This window comes from Alexandromys fortis, unplaced genomic scaffold (genome assembly GCF_014885135.2).
Source record: "Alexandromys fortis isolate MF-2015 unplaced genomic scaffold, M_Fortis_MF-2015_v1.1 scaffold_198, whole genome shotgun sequence".
Lineage (NCBI taxonomy): Eukaryota > Metazoa > Chordata > Mammalia > Rodentia > Cricetidae > Alexandromys > Alexandromys fortis.
Window position 1 is genome coordinate 117,013 of NW_026068111.1, and position 18,466 is coordinate 135,478.

Sequence of the window (18,466 nt, forward strand, 5' to 3'; positions counted from 1 at the left end):
GCAGTGGCAATGGAGGGGTGCTGCTGACTGGCTTGCTCTCCATGGCTTGTTCAGCCTGCTTTCTTAGAGAACCCAGGACCACCAGCCCAGGGATGGCATCATCCAAAACGTGTTAGGCCTGCCCCCATCAATCACTAGTTAAGAAAAATCCTTACCGCAGGATGTTATGGGATCATTTTCTCAATGGAGGTTCCATCCCTTTCAGATAACTTCAGCTTGTGTCAAGTTGACATAAACTAGTCAGCAGGCCCGTGCTGGGCAGTTCTCATCCGCTCAGCTGGGCGGTCACTCCTATGGAGGCGGAGAATAGGGACCTGTGAACTCACACACAGTGGCATGATTAGCTTTACCTGTCAACCTGGAGTGCTTGATGCTCGTCGGCTGAGGGCACTTCCTGCTTCTGCAGAGGACCCCAGGCTTAGTTCCCGGCACCAACATTTTAATTAAGAAGCATCCATCTAGCAACAAGCTCGGGTCACCTGAGAAGAAAGTCTTCAATTGAGGGAATCTAGATCAGGTTAGCCCTTGGCCCTGTCTGGTTGTTAATCGGTTGGAAAGACACAGCCTGCTGCCGGCCACGCTGTTTCATGAGCCCCGCCGAGCATGCGCAGCAGCAAGCGGGCAGCAAGGGTGTGTTGGCATCTCTGCACCTTGACTGTGCAGGTGACTGACTGCTTGACATCCTGGCTCGTCCTCCCATCAGGGCTGGACGGTCACTGGAAGTGAAAGTCCAGTGAACGCGTTCTTCTCCTCTGTCAGTTTTGGCCATGATGTTTGATCACAGCAGTGGAGACAGAACGAGGATGTAGCTTAGAAAGACGTTTCCCAAAGGGAAAGCATTTCTGCGACAACGCCACAACCACAAAAGTCTACAGGGGTGGCCAGGCGACAGGGATGGGAGTCATGGGGGGCGGGGGCTCTGCTGCCTGGAGGGGCAGCCCGTGTCCTGATGTTGCAGATCTTCCTTGGCTTGGGGGTGGGGTGGAGGGGTAGTTAATTTTCTGGATACTGTGACAAAATGGAGGATGGGGTGAGTTTGTTTGACTGGCGATTTCAGAGGTTGCTGTCTGTATCTGGGCTGTTGGCTCTGGGCCCATGGTGAGGCACACACTGGTGATGGGAGCTTGTGATGCAGAAGGTTCTTCTCCTCGCTGGTGGAGAAGGAAACCGCAGGGAGGGCCAGGACCAGCTCTCAACCCCCGGAGGCATGCCTGTCTGTGACTTGCTCTGACCTGGTCAGCCCCACCTCCTAAGCCCTTAGAACCTCCTCAAAAGGGCCACCGAGCCTCTAACCCAGGAGCCTGCCTCAGGGGACATTTCGTATTTGCTCATTAGTGTTTGTCTTGGTTTGCGTCACTATCTGTCATGAAGGGAAGTCAGGGTGGGAATTCAAGGCAGGAATCTGGAGGCGGGAATTGAAGTAGAGACCATGGAGGAGCGCTGCTTACTGGCTTCTCCAAGACTTAACTGTTTGCTTTCTCTCTCTCCCCCCTCCTCTCTCTCCCCCCTCCTCTCTCTCCCTCTGTCCTTCCCTTCCTCCCTTCCTTTTCTTTCTCTCTTTCCTGACTTTTTGAGGTAGAGTTTCTCTGTGTAGTCTTGGCTGTCCTGGAACTTGCTCTGTAGACCAGGCTGCCATCAAACTCACAGAGATTGGCCTGCCTCTGCCTCCCAAGGGATTAAAGGTGTGTGACACCACCCCCCCCAGCAACTTAGCTGCTTTCTTACAGTCCAGGACCACCCACTGCCCTCTCACCTCAATCATTAATCAAGAAAATGCCCCACGGGCCAGTATGATGGAGGCATCTTCTCAGTTGAGGGTCCCTCTCTTCAGATAACTCTTAGCTTGTGTCAAGTCGGATGAAACAACCAGGACAGTGGACTTCTCTTTTGTTTCTTCTTTTTTATTTTTCAGTGCCAAGGAGGAAAATCAGGATTTTGTATGTGCTAAGCAAGTGTTCTACCTCTGAGCCACACCCCAGCCCCTCACTGGGGGATTCTAGACAGGGGCTCTACCACCGAGCCACACCCCAGCTCCTCACTGGGGGATTCTAGGCAGGGGCTCTACCACTGAGCCACACCCCCAGCTCCTCACTGAGGGATTCTAGGCAGGGGCTTTACCACTGAACTATGCCCTTATCCCAGTATCTTGTGTGTATGAGAATTTGTGTATGAGGACATATATGTATATGCATGTGGAGGTCACACGACATCTGCAGGTGCCATTCCTCAGACACTATAAACCCTTTTTATTTTTGGTACAGGTTCTCTTCAGGATTCTGAGAGACCTATACAGCTAGGCTAGCTGGCCTAGTAGCCCCAGGGCTCTCTGCTTCCTCGGTGCTGGGAGTGTGTGTATGCTCCACCAGACCTGTCCTGTTGGTTTTCCATATGAGGCCTAGGGTTAAGTTCAAGTCCTGTACCTCACTGACTGAGCTATCTACCTTCCGAGACTCACAGTTTCATTTTCTTTTCTCTTCCTTTCTTTCTTTCTTTCTTTCTTTCTTTCTTTCTTTCTTTCTTTCTTTCTTTCTTTCTTTTTGTTTGATTTTTTGAGATAGGGTTTCTCTGTGGCTTTGGAGCCTATCCTGGAACTCAGGCTGGCCTTGAACTCACAGAGATGTGCCACCACCGCCCAGCCCAGCTGCTGCTTTTTCAAAGCGTCGTTTTAAGTTGAGTGTGTTGGGCACACTGGTGCTGTCTTTGACTCTGCTTGGGAAGTCCCTGCTGGCTCGTTGTGACCCTGTTTCCCTCTCACCTCGTCCTGCACCATGTCTCTACTTCTTTTCTGTGGTGACAGCTCTGGTCACGCGTGGGAGGACTTGAACTGAAGGAGAAGTTTGCTTAGCTCAGGTCAGCCTCTGGTTGCTGGCGGCTTTTCTGGAAGCACAGAACGAGTGTGAGCCTTATTTGTGCCCGCAGGAGCCTCTGTCATTGAAGTTCACTCTGGGTTTTCTGATTAGTATTTTCCTTCATGTGCATTAACCAGAAAGTTTTTTTAAAATTTTGGATTTTGAATGCTATAGAATTCATTATTAAAAATCATTAGACCCTAAGCAATAGAGGAGAAGGAGCCCGAACTGGCCTTGCCCTGTAGTTAGACCGATGAATATCTTTTTTTTTTAAAGATTTATTTATTTATTAAGTATACAACATTCTGCCTCCATGTATGTCTGCACGCCAGAGGAGGGTGCCAGATCTCATTACAGATGGTTGTCAGCCACCATGTGGTTGCTGGGAATCGAACTCAGGACCTCTGGAAGAGCAGCCAGTGCTCTTAACCACTGAGCCATCTCTCCAGCCCATAGAGCGATGAATATCTTAAATGTCACCATAGAACCTTCATCAAGAAGCAGAGACCCGCAGCAGAGCACTGGGCTGAGCTCCCAAAGTCCAGTTGAAGAGTGGGATGAATAAGAATATGAGCAAAGAGGTCAGACCATGGTGGGTACACCCACTAAAACGGTCTATCTGAGCTAATGGGAGCTCACCAACTCTAGCTGGACAGGAAAGGAAACCACCTAGGTCTAAACTAGTCCCTCTGAATGTGGTTGACAGTTGCCTGGATGGGGCAGACTGAGGGGCCACTGGCAGTGGCACCAGGATTTATCCCTACTGCTTGTACTGACTTTTTGGAAAACCGATTCTCTTTGGATGGATACTTTGCCCAGCCTAGATGTAGTAGGGAGAGCCTTGGGCCTTCCCTTCTCTGTGGAATGGATGGGGCGTGGGATCGGGAGATAAAGGGAGGGGGGAGGGAGTGGAAATGGGTTGGTATGTATAATGAAAAAATATGGTTTGTTTTTAAAAAAAATAAAAATAAGAAAAATGATTAGCGGTAGAGCATGATGGAACAGGTCCATAATGTAAGCACGCAGATTGGCTGAAGCTACATGGTGAGTTTGAGGCCAGCATACACTAACTACGTAGTGAGACTCTGTCTCATAAAACCCCAGTGGATTTGCTAGGCAGTGGTGGCACACACCCTTAATCCCAGCACTGGGGAAGCAGAGACAGGCGGATCTCTGTGAGCTCGAGGCCAACCTGGTCTAGAGTGAGTTCCAGAACAGGCACCAAAGCTACAGAGAAAACCCTGTCTCGCAAAACCAAACCAAACAAAATAAAACTAAAAACCCAGTAGATAAACAAATAAGGGGCCAGAGTGAAGGTTCGGTGGCTAAGAGCACGTGAGGAATGAAATTCAATACTTAGATCCCAGATGTGGTAGATCCCAGATGTGCACCGCCATGGTCAGGCCCCTCTTTTGAAACGGCTCTAGCCCCTCCTGAGAACTATGGGATCCGCTTGAGGTCCACACCAGGTAGCTAGAAGTTTCTGGCCTTCCCTGGACTCCTCAGGTGACGCAGCTTGGAAGCCGGGCGGTGGTAGCGCACGCCTTTAATCCCAGCTCTCAGGAACCAGAGGCAGGGCGGATCTCTGTGAGTTCAAGGCCAGCCTGGTCTACAAGTGGAGTTCCAGGACAGGCTCCAAAGCTACCGAGAAACTCTGTATCAAAAAACAAAAACAAAAACAAACAAACAAAAAAAGAAGACAGGCGTGGAATGAAGTACTCTGCCAGCATACCCAGGGTGGGGCTGGAGCTGGATGGCTCGCTCCGGCCCCTGTTGTTCCTGGGACGGACAGGGGACACAGCTCTCCACTGTACAGTGTGTTCCACATGCTTCTTAAACAGTAGAATATTACGGTTGCTCCTAGAAGGTTCCCCATCCTTCCTGTCACTTCTGAGAGAGCAGCCTGGCATCGGCAGTATCGTGATTAATTTCTGTCCTGGGAGCTTTGCCAACAGGCCCAAAATTAACCGGCCCAGCATCAGAGATCAGAACCCTTTACGGGTGCAGCATTAACCTTTCTTGTGTCTGTGAGCAGACACCAAACAGAAGCGACCTAGGGAGGAAGGGTTTATTTGGGGTCACAGCCTCAGAGGGTTATGTTCCGTCACGCTGGGTGGGGAAGGCATGGCTGGGGTGCTTGGCAGACACATCTCCACATCATGGAGGAACAGGAAGCAGGGTGCTGGACCAGAACCAGGTAGAAACAGAATCTTCAAAGGTCCACCCTTGGTGACAGACTTCCGGTCACCAGGCTCCACCTCCTAAAGGCTCCACAGACTCCTAGTATTTAAGACATGAACTGTGGGAGACATTTCAGAGTCAAACCATAACCATGAGACTTAAGCTATCAGCTCATCGCTAGAAATTGTGTCAGGGCTCAGTGGTTGAGAGCGCTGGCTGGTTCACAGAGGACCCAGGTTTCATTCCCAGCACTTACATGGTGGCTCACGGCTGTCTGTAATTCCAGTTCTAGGAGATCCAGTGCCCTATTCTGGCCTCTGTGGGCAGTGTATGTGTGCAGCACACAGGCATACACGCAGGCAGAATACCCAAATGCACAAAATTAAAACAACAGAATAATAAGTAATGTCTGTAGTTTCAGCATCAGCCGCCTTTGACCCTTCTCCCGACAGCCACCATGATAAGATGTGCTGGTCTGCGGTAGCAGGGGTGCGGCAGCCGGACCGCTCCCCTACACAGCCCAGCCACTGCTCAAGCTGGCCTCCTTCCAGGATGTCCCTTTCCGGGAGGGGAGGAGTCTTCTTCCTGCCACCTGGTTGCACCGTGGAAATTCCTTCTCCCACACTCCCTCATCTTTCAGATGCTGGGGCTCTGTGACACCCACACTGCTCTAATAGCCACTCCCGCGCCTATTATCCAGGCTAATAATGCCCCTGGGGCTTCCTGGGAGTGGCTCGGGCAGGTTCATCTCCTGGGACTCTCGTCTATTGGTCGCTGTTTTCTGACTTTGTAGGAGAGAGAGAGAATTAAGATCTACCCCCAGGTGAGACAGTACCAACTCCCTCTCCCCCCCCCACTCACATTCATCTGGATGGGTAAAATTAATTTATTCAGGGTTACTTATATAGCAGTGATCACTACGGACTGTACATTCCCTTTTTTTAAATTTATTTTTATTTCATGTGCATTCACGTTTTGCCTGCATGTATGTCTACGTGAACATGTCAGATCCCCTGAAACCGGAGCTGCCACGTGGGTTCTGGGAATTGAACCCAGGTCCTCTGGAAGAGCAGCCACTGATCTTAACCACTGAGCCGTCTCTCTGGCCCCCATAGCTACAGTTTCTTAAGTCCACAACCCACCACTTTTTATCAGATTCCTATTTTATAATTACTCTAAGCATAGCAGGATCGGCGCAGACTTCGGTTCAGGTGCCACCCCCTGTCGAAGCAGTGCAGGGAACCAACTCCAGGCTCAGACAGCGCGGGATCTGGGGAAAGTCAGGCGATAATGATCAGAGACCCTGCTGGGCTCGGCAAACGCTGCCCAGCTGGGTGAAGGGTCTTGCTGCAGTCTGGTGTGTGCAGCTGCAAGGTGGTTTACTGCACAGCGGCGTCGCCCCTGCTAGGACGTGGACGACTGGCTCATGACAGCTGCTTAGAGAAAGTTGTCCAGGTGTCCCGTGTGACCTGGAGGAGGAGTCCAGTTGCCTGTCAGAAAAATTACCAGAAGGCAGGTAGAGGTGAGAGGATCTGGAGTTCCAGGCTATCTTCGGCTATATAGCAAAACCTTATCTCAAATAAACAAACAAACAAGGGTTGGGGCTATCTGTAGCCTAGTGGGGGGGGCATTGTGCAGCAGGGGACCCTCTTCCTTGGGATGGGGAGGGGTTGGCCTCCTTTCCACGTCTGTCGGGAAATTGGGGTAGTGTCTGAAACTGGAGGGTCTCCTGTGCTGTCCATACCTGTGTGTCACTCTCCCTGGCCTGCTTGGTGATGGGAATCCCATGCAGGGCGTGACGGCATGCAATCTTAATTCAAGTGGGGCTTCTAGAACACACAGAGGTTCCTGGTCGGGTGGAGGCCAGAAGGCGGCCTGCAGCAGGATTGCTGATGTCCTCAGTGCAGCCGCAGGGATGTCACAAAGCCTCTGAATCCTGGCATTAAACGCCCCAAGGACTGCTTCTAGGCATTCCCTTGCTAGAACCCACACTGAGTTCAAGGCCGTCTTGCGAGTGTCTCGTCTGTGTTGCTCTTTTTATGAAGTTGTGAGGAGCCCTGTGGAGCCCGGGAGTTGTTTCCCATTTCAAAGTTGGCATCCAAACACCTCCCTTTATTTTATAATTAGATCAGAGGGATCTGGAGAGATGGCTCAGCAGTTAAGTGCACCTGCAGCCCAGTCTTGAGGTCCAGAGTCCAGATCCTGGCACCCATATCAGCTGCCTCACGAGTGCCTGTAACTACAGTTTCAAGGAATTGGACAACCTCCTCTGGCCTCTGAGGACACCCAAACACATGCTATCTTTTAAATAAGCAAATACGGAAAATTTCAGATTGTAGGCTGGTCTTGACTTTACTGAGGGTGACTTTGCACAGATGAGCCTCCTGCCTGGACTTTATTGAGCCAGGTTTACAGGCATATGCCGCTAGGCTACTTTTTATTCAAAAATGCTGGGAACTTGCAAGGAAGTTCAGAAAAGCTACAGGATAGAATTTGAACACAAAAAAGGCAGTTTTATTTTTCCTGAATATAAACAGTGAAGACATGAATACTGTAAATTAAACATGTGGGCCAGAGAGATGACCCATTGCTTAAGAGAAATTGCTGTTCTTGCGTGGGCCTGGGTTCAGTTTCTAGTCATAATGGTTTGTAACCCCAGTTCCAGGGGATCCAGCGCCCTCTTCTGGCCTCTATGGGCACAGCATGCATGTAGTGTATAGCTAGACATTCAGGCAAAACACTTGTACTCATACAATTAAAAAAATCTCTTTACAAGTTGCAGGGAAGACCGCTTGTTGGTTCCTGGCTGCTCAACCCCAGAATAATCACACAGAAACCATATTATTTAAATCACTGCTTGGCCCATTACCTCTAGCTTCTTATTTGCTAACTCTTACATCTTAATTTAACCCATCTCCATTAATCTGTGCATCATCACACGTCATGGCCTACCAGCAAAGTTTCAGTGCATCTGTCTCCCGGCAGTGGTGCCATGGATTCTCTCTGACTCTGCCTCCTTTCTCCCAGCATTCAGTTTAGTCTTCCCTGCCTACCTCTATTCTACCCTATCAGGTCAAGCCCGTTTCTTTATTCATTAGCCAATAAAAGCAACACATAGACAGAAGGATTTCCCACGCCATTTACAAATAAGGTTTTTCACGTGGAAGGCAGAGGCAGGTAGATCTCTGTCAGCTCAAGGCCAACCTGATCTACAGAGTGAGTTCCAGGACAGTCAGGGCTACAGAGAGAAACCCTGGCTCAAAAAAAAAAAAAAAAAAAAAGCTTTTTAAAAGAACAGGAAAAACTAGGAAAATTTATAGTAAGTAAGTGGGCATTTGTACATAATAATGCATCGTGGTTATACTTATTTTAATTTTATTTGCCAAAAGTTACGTGTATACGTGCATGCCTGTGCAGAGGGCATTGGATCCCCAGGAGCTGGAGTGGCAGGTGGTCATGAGAGGGCTGACATGGGTCCTGGGAACTGACCCCAGGTCTTCTGTAAGAGTGTTAATATGTCCTCTCAACCACTGAACCATTTCTCCAGTCCACTAGCTCTGTTTCTTAAAAGAAGCTTTATTGTTCAGAAATGCATTCCTAAAATATATAGAGGAGTGAGTCACTTCTTGGCCTTATGTAACTTTCTAGGTTTTCTTGAAATAACCCAGAGTTCAGGGATAGCTAGAGATGACAAATGACTGGCCACCAAATTCCTGGTTTTGTTTTGTTTTGTTTTGTTTTTCAAGACAGGGTTTCTCTGTAGCTTTGGAGGATGTCCTGGGACTAGCTCTTGTAGACCATGCTGGCCTCAAACTCACAAAGATCCGCCCGCCTCTGCCTCCCGAGTGCTGGGATTAAAGGCGTGCGCCACCACCACCCGGCAAATTCCTAGTTTTTGAAGCTGGATGAAGGACGTGTGGGGCTCACTCCATTGTTTCTTAAGTCTACTTTTACATATCAGAAATGAAATAAATTGAGCTGGGAGTGGTGGTGCAGCCTTTAGTCCTGGCACTCAGGAGGCAGAGGCAGGGGGATCTCTGTGCCTCGAGGCCAGCCTGGTCTACAGAGTGAGTTCCAGGATAGCCAGGGCTACATAACAGAGAGAACCCGTCTCCAAAGAATATTTTAAAGAAATAAGGAAGAAAAGAAAGAGAAGTTAAACAGGTTAGGGCTATTGAGATGACTCAGAGAGCAAAAGCTTTTGCTGCCACTCATAACAAGCTGTGCCTCCAGCCCTAACCAGGGCCATTTTCCCACTGTTGCCGCATCCCTCGGCAGGTCCCCAGCGTGCCAACACTCTGTCTAGGGCTGATCCTCCTTCGTTTTCCAGGTCTTGGTGCCCTGCAGAGGAAGCCTGCCGAGCAGCGTTCAGTCATCTTGTCAGTTCGAGTCCTACGTTTTGGTGCCCACCGAAGGACACTTTCAGACCTTAGATGGAAAGGTACCCACTTCTAGGATGGCTCAGGGTTGATGGGGGCGGGGGCAGACAGAGGCAAGATAACCCCGTGTCTCGGCCTTTCACGTTGTTGGCATGGAATGTTGATTTTTATATGTACGTAGCAGCCTTGAAAAGCTACCTGACAGGAGACCGTGGTGATAGTTAATAGTGACTAGGACCTAGACTGTGCCATGGGACGTGATGTGGGGCTGGAGTTCTTCCCTCTCTCTCTCAGTCAAGGGGAGTCATCTACTGGTATGTTAGTGGTCCTGGGCACACCCTTCTCGGGTCTGTGTCCTGCAGGGTCATTTCTTTTGTTGTGGCTGGTTGGTTTTCTTTTTTTTTTCCTTTTTCACCCCCCCCCCCCCCCCCCCGAGACAGGATCTCACTTTGTAGCCCTGGCTGGCTTGGAACTCACTCTGTAGCTCAAGATGGCCCTTGAACTCACAGATACAAACCTGCCTCTGCCTCCCAAGTGCTGGGATTAAGGGTATGCACCACTACGCCTCGCCCATACTTATTTTTTTGAGGGTTTTGGTGTATTTACTAGGCTGGTTTGGAACTCCTGATCCTTCTGCCTCAGCCTCCTAAGTGTTGAGATTACAGGCACGAGCCACTCTCTCCAGCTGTGTCTATGGTTTTTTGTTTGTTTTGTAATAGAATCAGGTAAACTCTACGAGCTGGACATTTCATTTGCTCTCAGCCGGTCGCTTTCCCCCAGCTGGTGCATGGTCCGCTGCCGGTCCAGGCCACCGTAATTACTCTTCTCACTGGGTTTTATCTACACTTTGACGCCAGGGCCTGAGCATCCAGGGCTTGTGGGTACTATGGCAGATCTGGAAGGGGGAGGGTTATCTGTAAGTCTGCTCAGATGGCTGGCATCCCTGTGGCTCATGACGTCTGATGCAAAGTACCACAAATTACTAACCACACCTATTTCTTGCTTCCTGGTCACGTGTCCAGCTGACCCACACCGAGGTGGAGTCACAGGCTCTACCTGGGTACCTTTTGGGAGGAAACTGCACGGGGTGTCCATGGCTACCACCCCCAGGCTGGTCCTGTGACATTTTCTTGATTCCAGGGTGTCCTCATTGAAGGAAACAGGATTAAGTTAGGAGCTGGTTTTGCTTGTCTTCTCTCTGTGCCCATCCTCTTTGAAGAGACTTTTTACAACGAAAAGGAAGAGAGCTTCAGCCTTCTCTGCATCGCTCATCCCTTGGAGAAGAGAGAGACTTCAGGTACCAAGGAAGAGTCTCCCCTTTCTCCTGATAAGGAAAAGTCTGCGAAGACACCTCCTTTCCCTTCACATAGCTGTTAAAAGCTTGAATGTCTCACACACACACACACACACACACACACACACACACAATATCAAGGAACCCACTAGAGATGCGCATAACTTTATAAAAATCCCATCTGGGGCTTGGTTTAAGGCTTCCCTTGACTGAGGCTGCCGTGCCGGATATGAGAGGATTTCAGGTGGTACCGTTCAAGGAGGCCTCACCGCTTCTGTGTTCAGCCTGTGACAAGGTTGTCCCTGGAGCGGTGCAGAGCCAGAGCCCTGGCTTTGTGTCTGGGCCTCAGCCTGAGGTATTGTTAAGCTGCCTGTACCATTGTCTCACTGAGAGCTCATTGGGTTTCAACAGGTTGTTTCGTTGCCCCGGGAAACAGCAGAATCCCTTTGCCAAATGCACCGAGAAGCTCTAATTGCCAGGAATTGGCTTCTCCTCAGCCCCATGGGTTGTACCTAGGGTTACAGATTAATCTGATTTTGTTCCCTGAAAAGACCTTGTATGACTTTCTGGGCTCCAGGATCTCCTTCACCTTCTTCCCCGGTCCCTGGCCATCCTTTCATGGAACCTGGGGCTCTAGACCCACCTGGAGCAAGGGAAAGGATGTGACACCCTCCCTCTCCTCCCCACATCCCCACACAGCCCTCCCATCAGTCAGGAACCAGTGAAAACTGTAGCCAGCCTGCCCCTCCATCTCTTTTGCAGAGGAACCCTCCGCACCTTCGGATCCTTTTTCCCTGAAGACCATTGAAGATGTGAGGGAATTTCTGGGAAGACACTCGGAGAGATTTGACAGGAACATCGCGTCTTTCCACCGGGCCTTCCGAGACTGTGAAAGGAAGAGCCTCCGCCACCACATCGTTAGTAGCTGTGTCTTGTTCTGCCTGGCTGGCGGCTCTCGCTCCAGAGCTTTGGTTCTCCTCTCAGCTCTGGAATCCCTCTGGGGACCAGTCCATGGCTGGGAGGAGCCCAAGACCCTTTAGGAAGTGAACAATCTCGATGAGTGTCGTAAAACAACAACCCCCCCCCCCACACACACACACTGTTCCTGGCTATGTTAGCACCAAGGGAAACTTTTTTCCTCATACACTCCTTAAAAAAAGAAGTTGAGGGGCTGGAGAGATGGCTCAGTGGTTAAGAGCATTGCCTGCTCTTCCAAAGGTCCTGAGTTCAATTCCCGGCAACCACATGGTGGCTCACAACCATCTGTAATAGGGTCTGGTGCCCATTTCTGGCCTATAGACACACACAGACAGAACACTGCATACATACATAATAAATAAATAAATAAATAAATAAATAAATAAATAAATAAATAAATAAATAAATAAATGAATTTGAGATCCAGGAGGAGTCTTCAGTGGGTAGAAAAGGCAAGACAGACAGCCTGGGTTCAGGTCCCCAGAACCTATATCAAAGGTGGACACCCGTGGCATGTGTCTGTAATCTCAGTATGCTTAAGAGAGGAGCTGGGAGTCGAGGCTGGAGGATCCTCTAAAAGCGTGTAAGCCAGTTAGCATGAAGTACAGGGCACAATAGCAAACAGCAAGAGATTCCCTGCTGTTAGGAAGGCGGAAGGTGAGGACTGACACCTGAGGTTGTCCTCTGACCTCTGCACTCACAGGTGCTGTGCCACACACACATACATATGTAAATTTGCAAATATGCTAACAAGTTGAGGGCTGACGATATGGTTCAGCGGCTAAGGGCGCTTGCCGCCAAGCCTGACAGTGTGTGTTGGAGTCCCTGGCCCCACGTGGGGGGAGAGAGTGATTCCTAAAAGCTGTCCTCCGAACCACCCCCAACACGCCATATCGTCTATGCCTCCCCACTACAGACACATCCCAGATCTATAGACGTGATATTTAAAAAGATGGTCTGGCAAAGCTCACCTGTGCCCTCAGACTTGTCCTCGGATGCTCTACCCACTCAGGCGTTGGTGTAAGAGTGGTCTTCTCTCCCTGTTCTGTGTGTTGCAGGACTCCGTCAATGCTCTCTACACCAAATGCCTCCAGCAGCTTCTCAGAGACTCTCACCTGGTAAGCAGATAACCACACCAAACAACAGCAGTCTGCACGCGTGCGCACCCAAACGCTCACCCAGCATTTCTCTTGAATTCCAGAAGGTTCTTGCGAAGCAGGAGGCCCAGATGAACCTGATGAAGCAGGCAGTAGAGGTAAGGAGAGAGTGGAGGGCAGTGGCTGGGAGGCTCGCTGGCACCTGATACACACCCCAAGCCTGGCTCTGTCGACCCCACAGATCTACGTCCATCACGATCTTTATGACCTGATCTTTAAATACGTGGGGACCATGGAGGCGAGCGAGGTAAGTTTGCCATGTTTGTTCTCCAGGACGAGCGCCTTATCTGAGAAATCTGGAGCACCTGTGGGGGCTAGAGAGATGGCTCAGCAGTTAAGAGCACAGACTGCTTTTGGCAGAGGATGTGAGTTTAGTGCCTAGCTCCCATGAGGGGTGGCTCATAACCTCCTGTAACTCCAGGTGTAGGAGATCTAGCACATTCTTCTGGCCAGTGTGGATGGATACCCGTGGTCACGTGCTCAGACACAGGACACACACATACAATGAAAAATAAATCGGAATGCTTCTAATCCTAGCACTCAGGAGGCAGAAGCAGGTAGATTTCTGTGAGTTTGAGGCCAACCTGATCTACCTGTTGAGTTCTGGGACAGCCAGGACTATGTAGAGAGACATTGTCTCAATATTTTTTGTTTGTTTGTTTTGAGACAGGGTTTTTCTGTGTAACAGCCCTAGCTGTCCTGAAACTTGACGTGTAATCCAAGCTGTCCTATAAACTAGGCTGGCCTCGAACTCACAGAGATCTGCCTGCTTCTGCCTCCCAAGTGCTGGGATTAAAGGTACACGCCACCACTGCCCAGCTACAAAAGTCTTAATTTGCAGCTTTGTTCAAATCTGTTGCTAGGATGCTGCCTTTAACAAAATCACGAGAAGCCTTCAAGATCTTCAGCAGAAAGACATCGGGGTGAAACCTGAGTTCAGGTAAGAACTCTCATGGCTTCACAAGTTCAGCGTGCTTGGCGGCTGGGGGCATTTTCCCCCCTCAGTGGCTTCGGCAGGGCTTCTCCGCAGTCATGGCCACTGACTTGCTGTTACCACTACGGAGCTATGCAATTGCTCCCGACTGATGAAGGTGGCTGACATTGACCTGGACCGGTCTTGTGGCCATCCTCTCCTGTGTTTGTGGGCCAGTGTGCCAGCTGGGTGGGAGCTGAGGGAGGGGCCATGTGACTCACTCGGCCCTCCCATCCCATTCGCATGCGCGCGCGTACACACACACACACACACACACACACACACACACACACACACCCCGCGCCTATGAAGGCCGTCTGCCCTCACCTGCCAGTCTGAGAGAACCCAGCCATGGGGGCGCTCACTATCCAGTGAAATTCCATTAGGGTAAAAATGTCTTAAGTATTAATGTGCAAGCCTCTTCTCACCCTTGCATTATTTCCATTTATTTACCTTTTATTAAGTTTTTAAAAGTTATTATTTTTGTTGCCTTTTATTTTATTTATTTATTTATTTATTTATTTATTTATTTATTTATTTTTGGTTTTTCGAGACAGGGTTTCTTTGTGGCTTTGGAGCCTGTCCTGGCACTAGTGCTGTAGACCAGGGTGGTCTCGAACTCACAGAGATCCGCCTGCCTCTGCCTCCTGAGTGCTGGGATTAAAGGCGTGCGCCACCATCGCCCGGCTTTTTGTTGCCTTTTAAAACTCTTTTCCTTCACTTTAATTATATTTTATTTTAGTGTGTATGAGTGTTTGGCCTGCATGTATGTGCACACATGTGTGCAGTACCCTTGGAGGCCAGGAGAGGGCATTGGAGTTCCTGAGATTAGAGTTACAGCTAGCAGTGAACTGCCATGTGGGTGCTGGGAGTCAAATCTGGGTCCTCTGCAAGAGCAGTCAGTGCTCTTAAGCTCTGAACCATCTCTCCAGCCCCATACTATTTTAAATTTTTGTTTTTTTTGAGACAGGGCTTCTCTGTGTAGCCCTGGCTGTCCTGGAACTCACTTTGTAGACCAGGCTGACATTGAACTCACTGAGATTTGCCGGCTTCTGCCTCCCTAGTGGTGGGATTAAAGGCATTGCTATTTTAAAAAATTATTATTTGAATTATGTGTATATATGTCTCTCTGTAGGTATGTGCATATGAGTGCAGGTGCCCTCAGAGGCCAGAGGAGTTGGATCTGCCTGGAGATGGAATCCCGGGTGGCTGTGAGCCCATTGTGGGTGCTGGAAAGCAAACTCAACTGCAAGAATTAAATGCTTTTAACCACTGAGCCATCTCTCCAGGCTGTGCTATCTCTTTCTCTTTCCCTCTCCCTCTCTCTCTCTTTTTTGTTGTGAGCCTATCTTTAATAACTGAGCCATCTCTCCAGCCCAACCTATACTTCTTGAGACAGCAGCTCCTTGTGCAATCCAGGCTGGCTTTGTAATCCTCCTGCTTCAGTCTCCCGAGGGCCAGGATCACAGGCCTGCACTTCTAGGACAGGCTTTTTTGGATTTTTTCCCTTTTCCAAATTTCTGGCAAAGTCTGTCATCTTCAAGCCCAAGTGAATGCCACCAACCTGGGTCAAAGCTCTTCTCGGTCTGTTCTTGTTGGTCATTCCTCTGTAAGAAAAGTCTAAGCAGGCATACGACCAGGACAAGAGCAGCAGGGCCCTCCACTATAACCTGCAGTTCCCATTTCCCAAATCACAGCTTCAACATCCCTCGTGCCAAGAGAGAGCTGGGGCAGCTGAACAAGTGTACATCCCCACAGCAGAAGCTGCTGTGCCTGCGGAAGGTGGTCCAGCTCATGACACAGTCTCCCAGCCAGAGAGGTAGGTGCTGGGAAGGGGCCGGGCAGGGCAAGGCAGCGGATACACAGATATGAAGGTCCTTAGAGGAGGAGGAGCATTGCAAAGGGACCAGAGTTGCATGGGGGAGTGCCCTGGGAAGCAGGTTAGGCAGGATTAGCATAGCAAATTACCAGAGAGAGAGAAGCAGCTGCTTCAATTGGGCCAGCCTTGCCAGGTGTTTGGAGGTTCAGCTGTCTGGGTTTTTGTTATGTTTTGTATCAAATACCTCATTTTGTATTAAAAATAAAAATAAAAAATTCAAGGGTAAAAAATAAAGTTAGGGGCTGGAGGTTGTCACTCAGTAGTTAAGCACTTGCTGGCTGAGCCCCTCTACCCAGGTTCTAAAACAACATGACTACAGAGAAAAGTTAAGACAAAGGAAGCAAAGAAAAATGTAGTGTATAGTTGAAGAACAACTCCCAAAGAATCCTGTGGGATAATCAAGCAAGTATACAGTGCGCTTCCAGCAGCGGCAGAGAAGAGGGTGGAGTGGGTGCGCCCACGTCTACGGTGGTAGGTTCACAGACCGTCTCCAACAGTAGAGTCTCAGAAAGGACAGCGAGCGGCAGAGGTGGCCCGGGTATTCGTGGTCTCTTCTTTTTGCGCCATTTGACTTACATTTCTTTACTCAGTTAGGTTTTGTTGTTGATTGTTTTGAGACGGGGTCACATTAACCCAGGCTAGCTCCAGCTCACCCATGGCTGGGGTTGTGTGTGCTATCTCACCCAGCCTTTTCTTTTTAATTAATTAATTAAGGTTTATTTTTATTTTATTTTATTTCGAGACAGGGTTTCTCTGTGTAGCCCTGGCTGTCCTAGAACACTCTATGTAGACCAGGCTGGCCTTGAGTTTAGAGATCTGCCTGTTTCTGCCTCCTGAGAGTTGGGATTAGAGGTGTGCACCACCGCCGCCCCAGCTTTCTTTTTATTTTTTAAGACAGGCTCTCACTCTGTAGTCCTGGCCAGCCTGGAACTCAGTGTTTAGCCCAGACTGACCTTGAACTCAGGTGTTCTTGCCTTCGACTCCCCAAAACTGGAGTGACAGGCATATGCCAACTGTACGCTCTTTTATCCCCTTCTTCTGATCTGTTCAGGACACTGTCAAGGAAGCAGCCATGTTTTCTGCCTGGCATGTGATTTTCCTGGGGTGGGGTTTTGTGGCTTGTTTGGTGGAGGAGACTGTGCGTCTGTCCTTCCATCTGTGTCTCACGGTATCTGTGACCCTCTTTCCCCTTGCAGTGAATTTGGAGACCATGTGTGCTGATGATCTTCTCTCTGTCCTGTTGTATCTGCTGGTGAAAACAGAGATCCCTAACTGGTAACGTTGTTGTTGTTAAAATACTGTTCCCTTATTTAGGCTCCTTTGAAACAGGGTCACTCCTGTAGCCCAGGCTATCCTCCAACTCTTGGTCTTCCTGCCTCAGCCTCTGAGTTCTGGGATTGCAGGAGTGACCCATTCTGCCCAGCATAAAATACTTTAAAATCTGGCTGCTCTGCATGTCCTGTATTTGAGGGGTGACTCCAAGAAAGGTGCCTTGAATTGATGTCTCTCTTAAGAGCAAGTGCTCTCTCTACACCCTTCAGGGCTGACTCCCTTTCAGTGGATACATGGGGAAACTGAGGCCTGGTTTGACCTTTTGAAATATGTGGCTAGACCATTGCTGAGTAGAAAGCAAATAGCTTTCTCCCACAAGTAACCATAATTTACTTTACAACCGTGAGCTTTCTAGCTAGGTGTGGCAGTGCATCCCTTTAATCCCAGCACTCAAGAGGCAGAGGCAGGTGGATCTCTGAGAGTTTAAGGCCAGCCTGGTCTATATAGCAAATCCCAGGACAGGCAGTGTTACACAGTGAAAACTTCTTGGCAAAACCCCCAAACCAAAACCCCAATAAATTAGCTGTCTTAGTCCCTGTTCTGTAGCTGTGAAGAGATATCATGGCCAAGGCAACTTATAAAAGGAAACATTTAACTGGGGGCTGGCTTACAGTTTCAGAGGGTCAGTCCATGATCATTGTGGCGGGCAGCACAGTGACATGCCGGCAGGCAAGGTGCTGAAGCTGTAGCTGAGAGCTCACATGATCTGTAAGCTTCAGGCAGAGAGAGGAGGTGGGGGCAGGGGCAGCACATAAGAGTTGAAATCGCCTTGGCTTCTTGGACTTTTGAAATCTCAAAGCCCACCCCCAGTGACACTCCTCCAAAGAGGCCCACCTGATCCAACAAGGCCATGCCTCCTAGTCCTTCCCAAACAGTTCCATCAACTAGAGAGCAGGCATTCAACCGCTTGAGCCTGAGGGGGCCGTTCTCATCCAAACCACCACATCAGCTTTCTGATAGCCAGCCTTTCCCAGGGAAGTCACAAGTAGTTTCTCTTGCCCTAATTGTACACATATCTACAGTGGGATGAAGGGGCTAGCAGCCATTATACCGCCACCCCTACCCTAGTGGATAGACTTGACGGAGATCTTTAATTATCCATCCAAGTCAATAGCATTTTTTGTTTTTAAGTGTTAATTATACAACGATAACCTGCTTTTTCTTCTTTTGGTCAGGATGGCAAATTTGAGTTACATCAAAAACTTCAGATTTAGCAGCTCGGCCAAAGATGAGCTGGGATACTGCCTGACCTCGGTCGAGGCTGCCATTGAATACATCCGGCAAGGAAGTCTCTCTACGAAGCCGCCTGTAAGTCCTCCCTGCCAACCCACCCTTTCTCGGTGATATCGGGGGAACCTTTGGTAGAGTGCTGCAGAGAGTTGGGGTTGAGGGGAGGGATGGGGGTTCTGTCACGGTCTGCCAAGACTGAAGCTTCAGCTGTCTA

General features: G+C 49.4%; 1 protein-coding gene across 6 annotated transcripts in view; it reads left to right on the top strand.

The window, feature by feature from the left end:
• Positions 1-18,466, top strand: part of Ankrd27 (ankyrin repeat domain 27) — a 53,748-nt gene that overhangs the window by 6,030 nt on the left and 29,252 nt on the right. For 5 of the 6 annotated variants that reach the window (XM_050124498.1, XM_050124501.1, XM_050124502.1 and 2 more), the window contains exons 3-12: positions 9,361-9,471; positions 10,550-10,706; positions 11,466-11,620; positions 12,740-12,799; positions 12,883-12,936; positions 13,020-13,085; positions 13,702-13,778; positions 15,509-15,630; positions 16,887-16,965; positions 18,198-18,330. In XM_050124498.1, the coding sequence (XP_049980455.1) occupies positions 9,361-9,471; positions 10,550-10,706; positions 11,466-11,620; positions 12,740-12,799; positions 12,883-12,936; positions 13,020-13,085; positions 13,702-13,778; positions 15,509-15,630; positions 16,887-16,965; positions 18,198-18,330 (1,014 nt within the window). Of the gene's footprint in view, positions 1-9,360; positions 9,472-9,590; positions 9,724-10,549; positions 10,707-11,465; positions 11,621-12,739; positions 12,800-12,882; positions 12,937-13,019; positions 13,086-13,701; positions 13,779-15,508; positions 15,631-16,886; positions 16,966-18,197; positions 18,331-18,466 lie in introns of those variants that run through there. The other variant, XM_050124499.1, reaches the window with a different exon arrangement.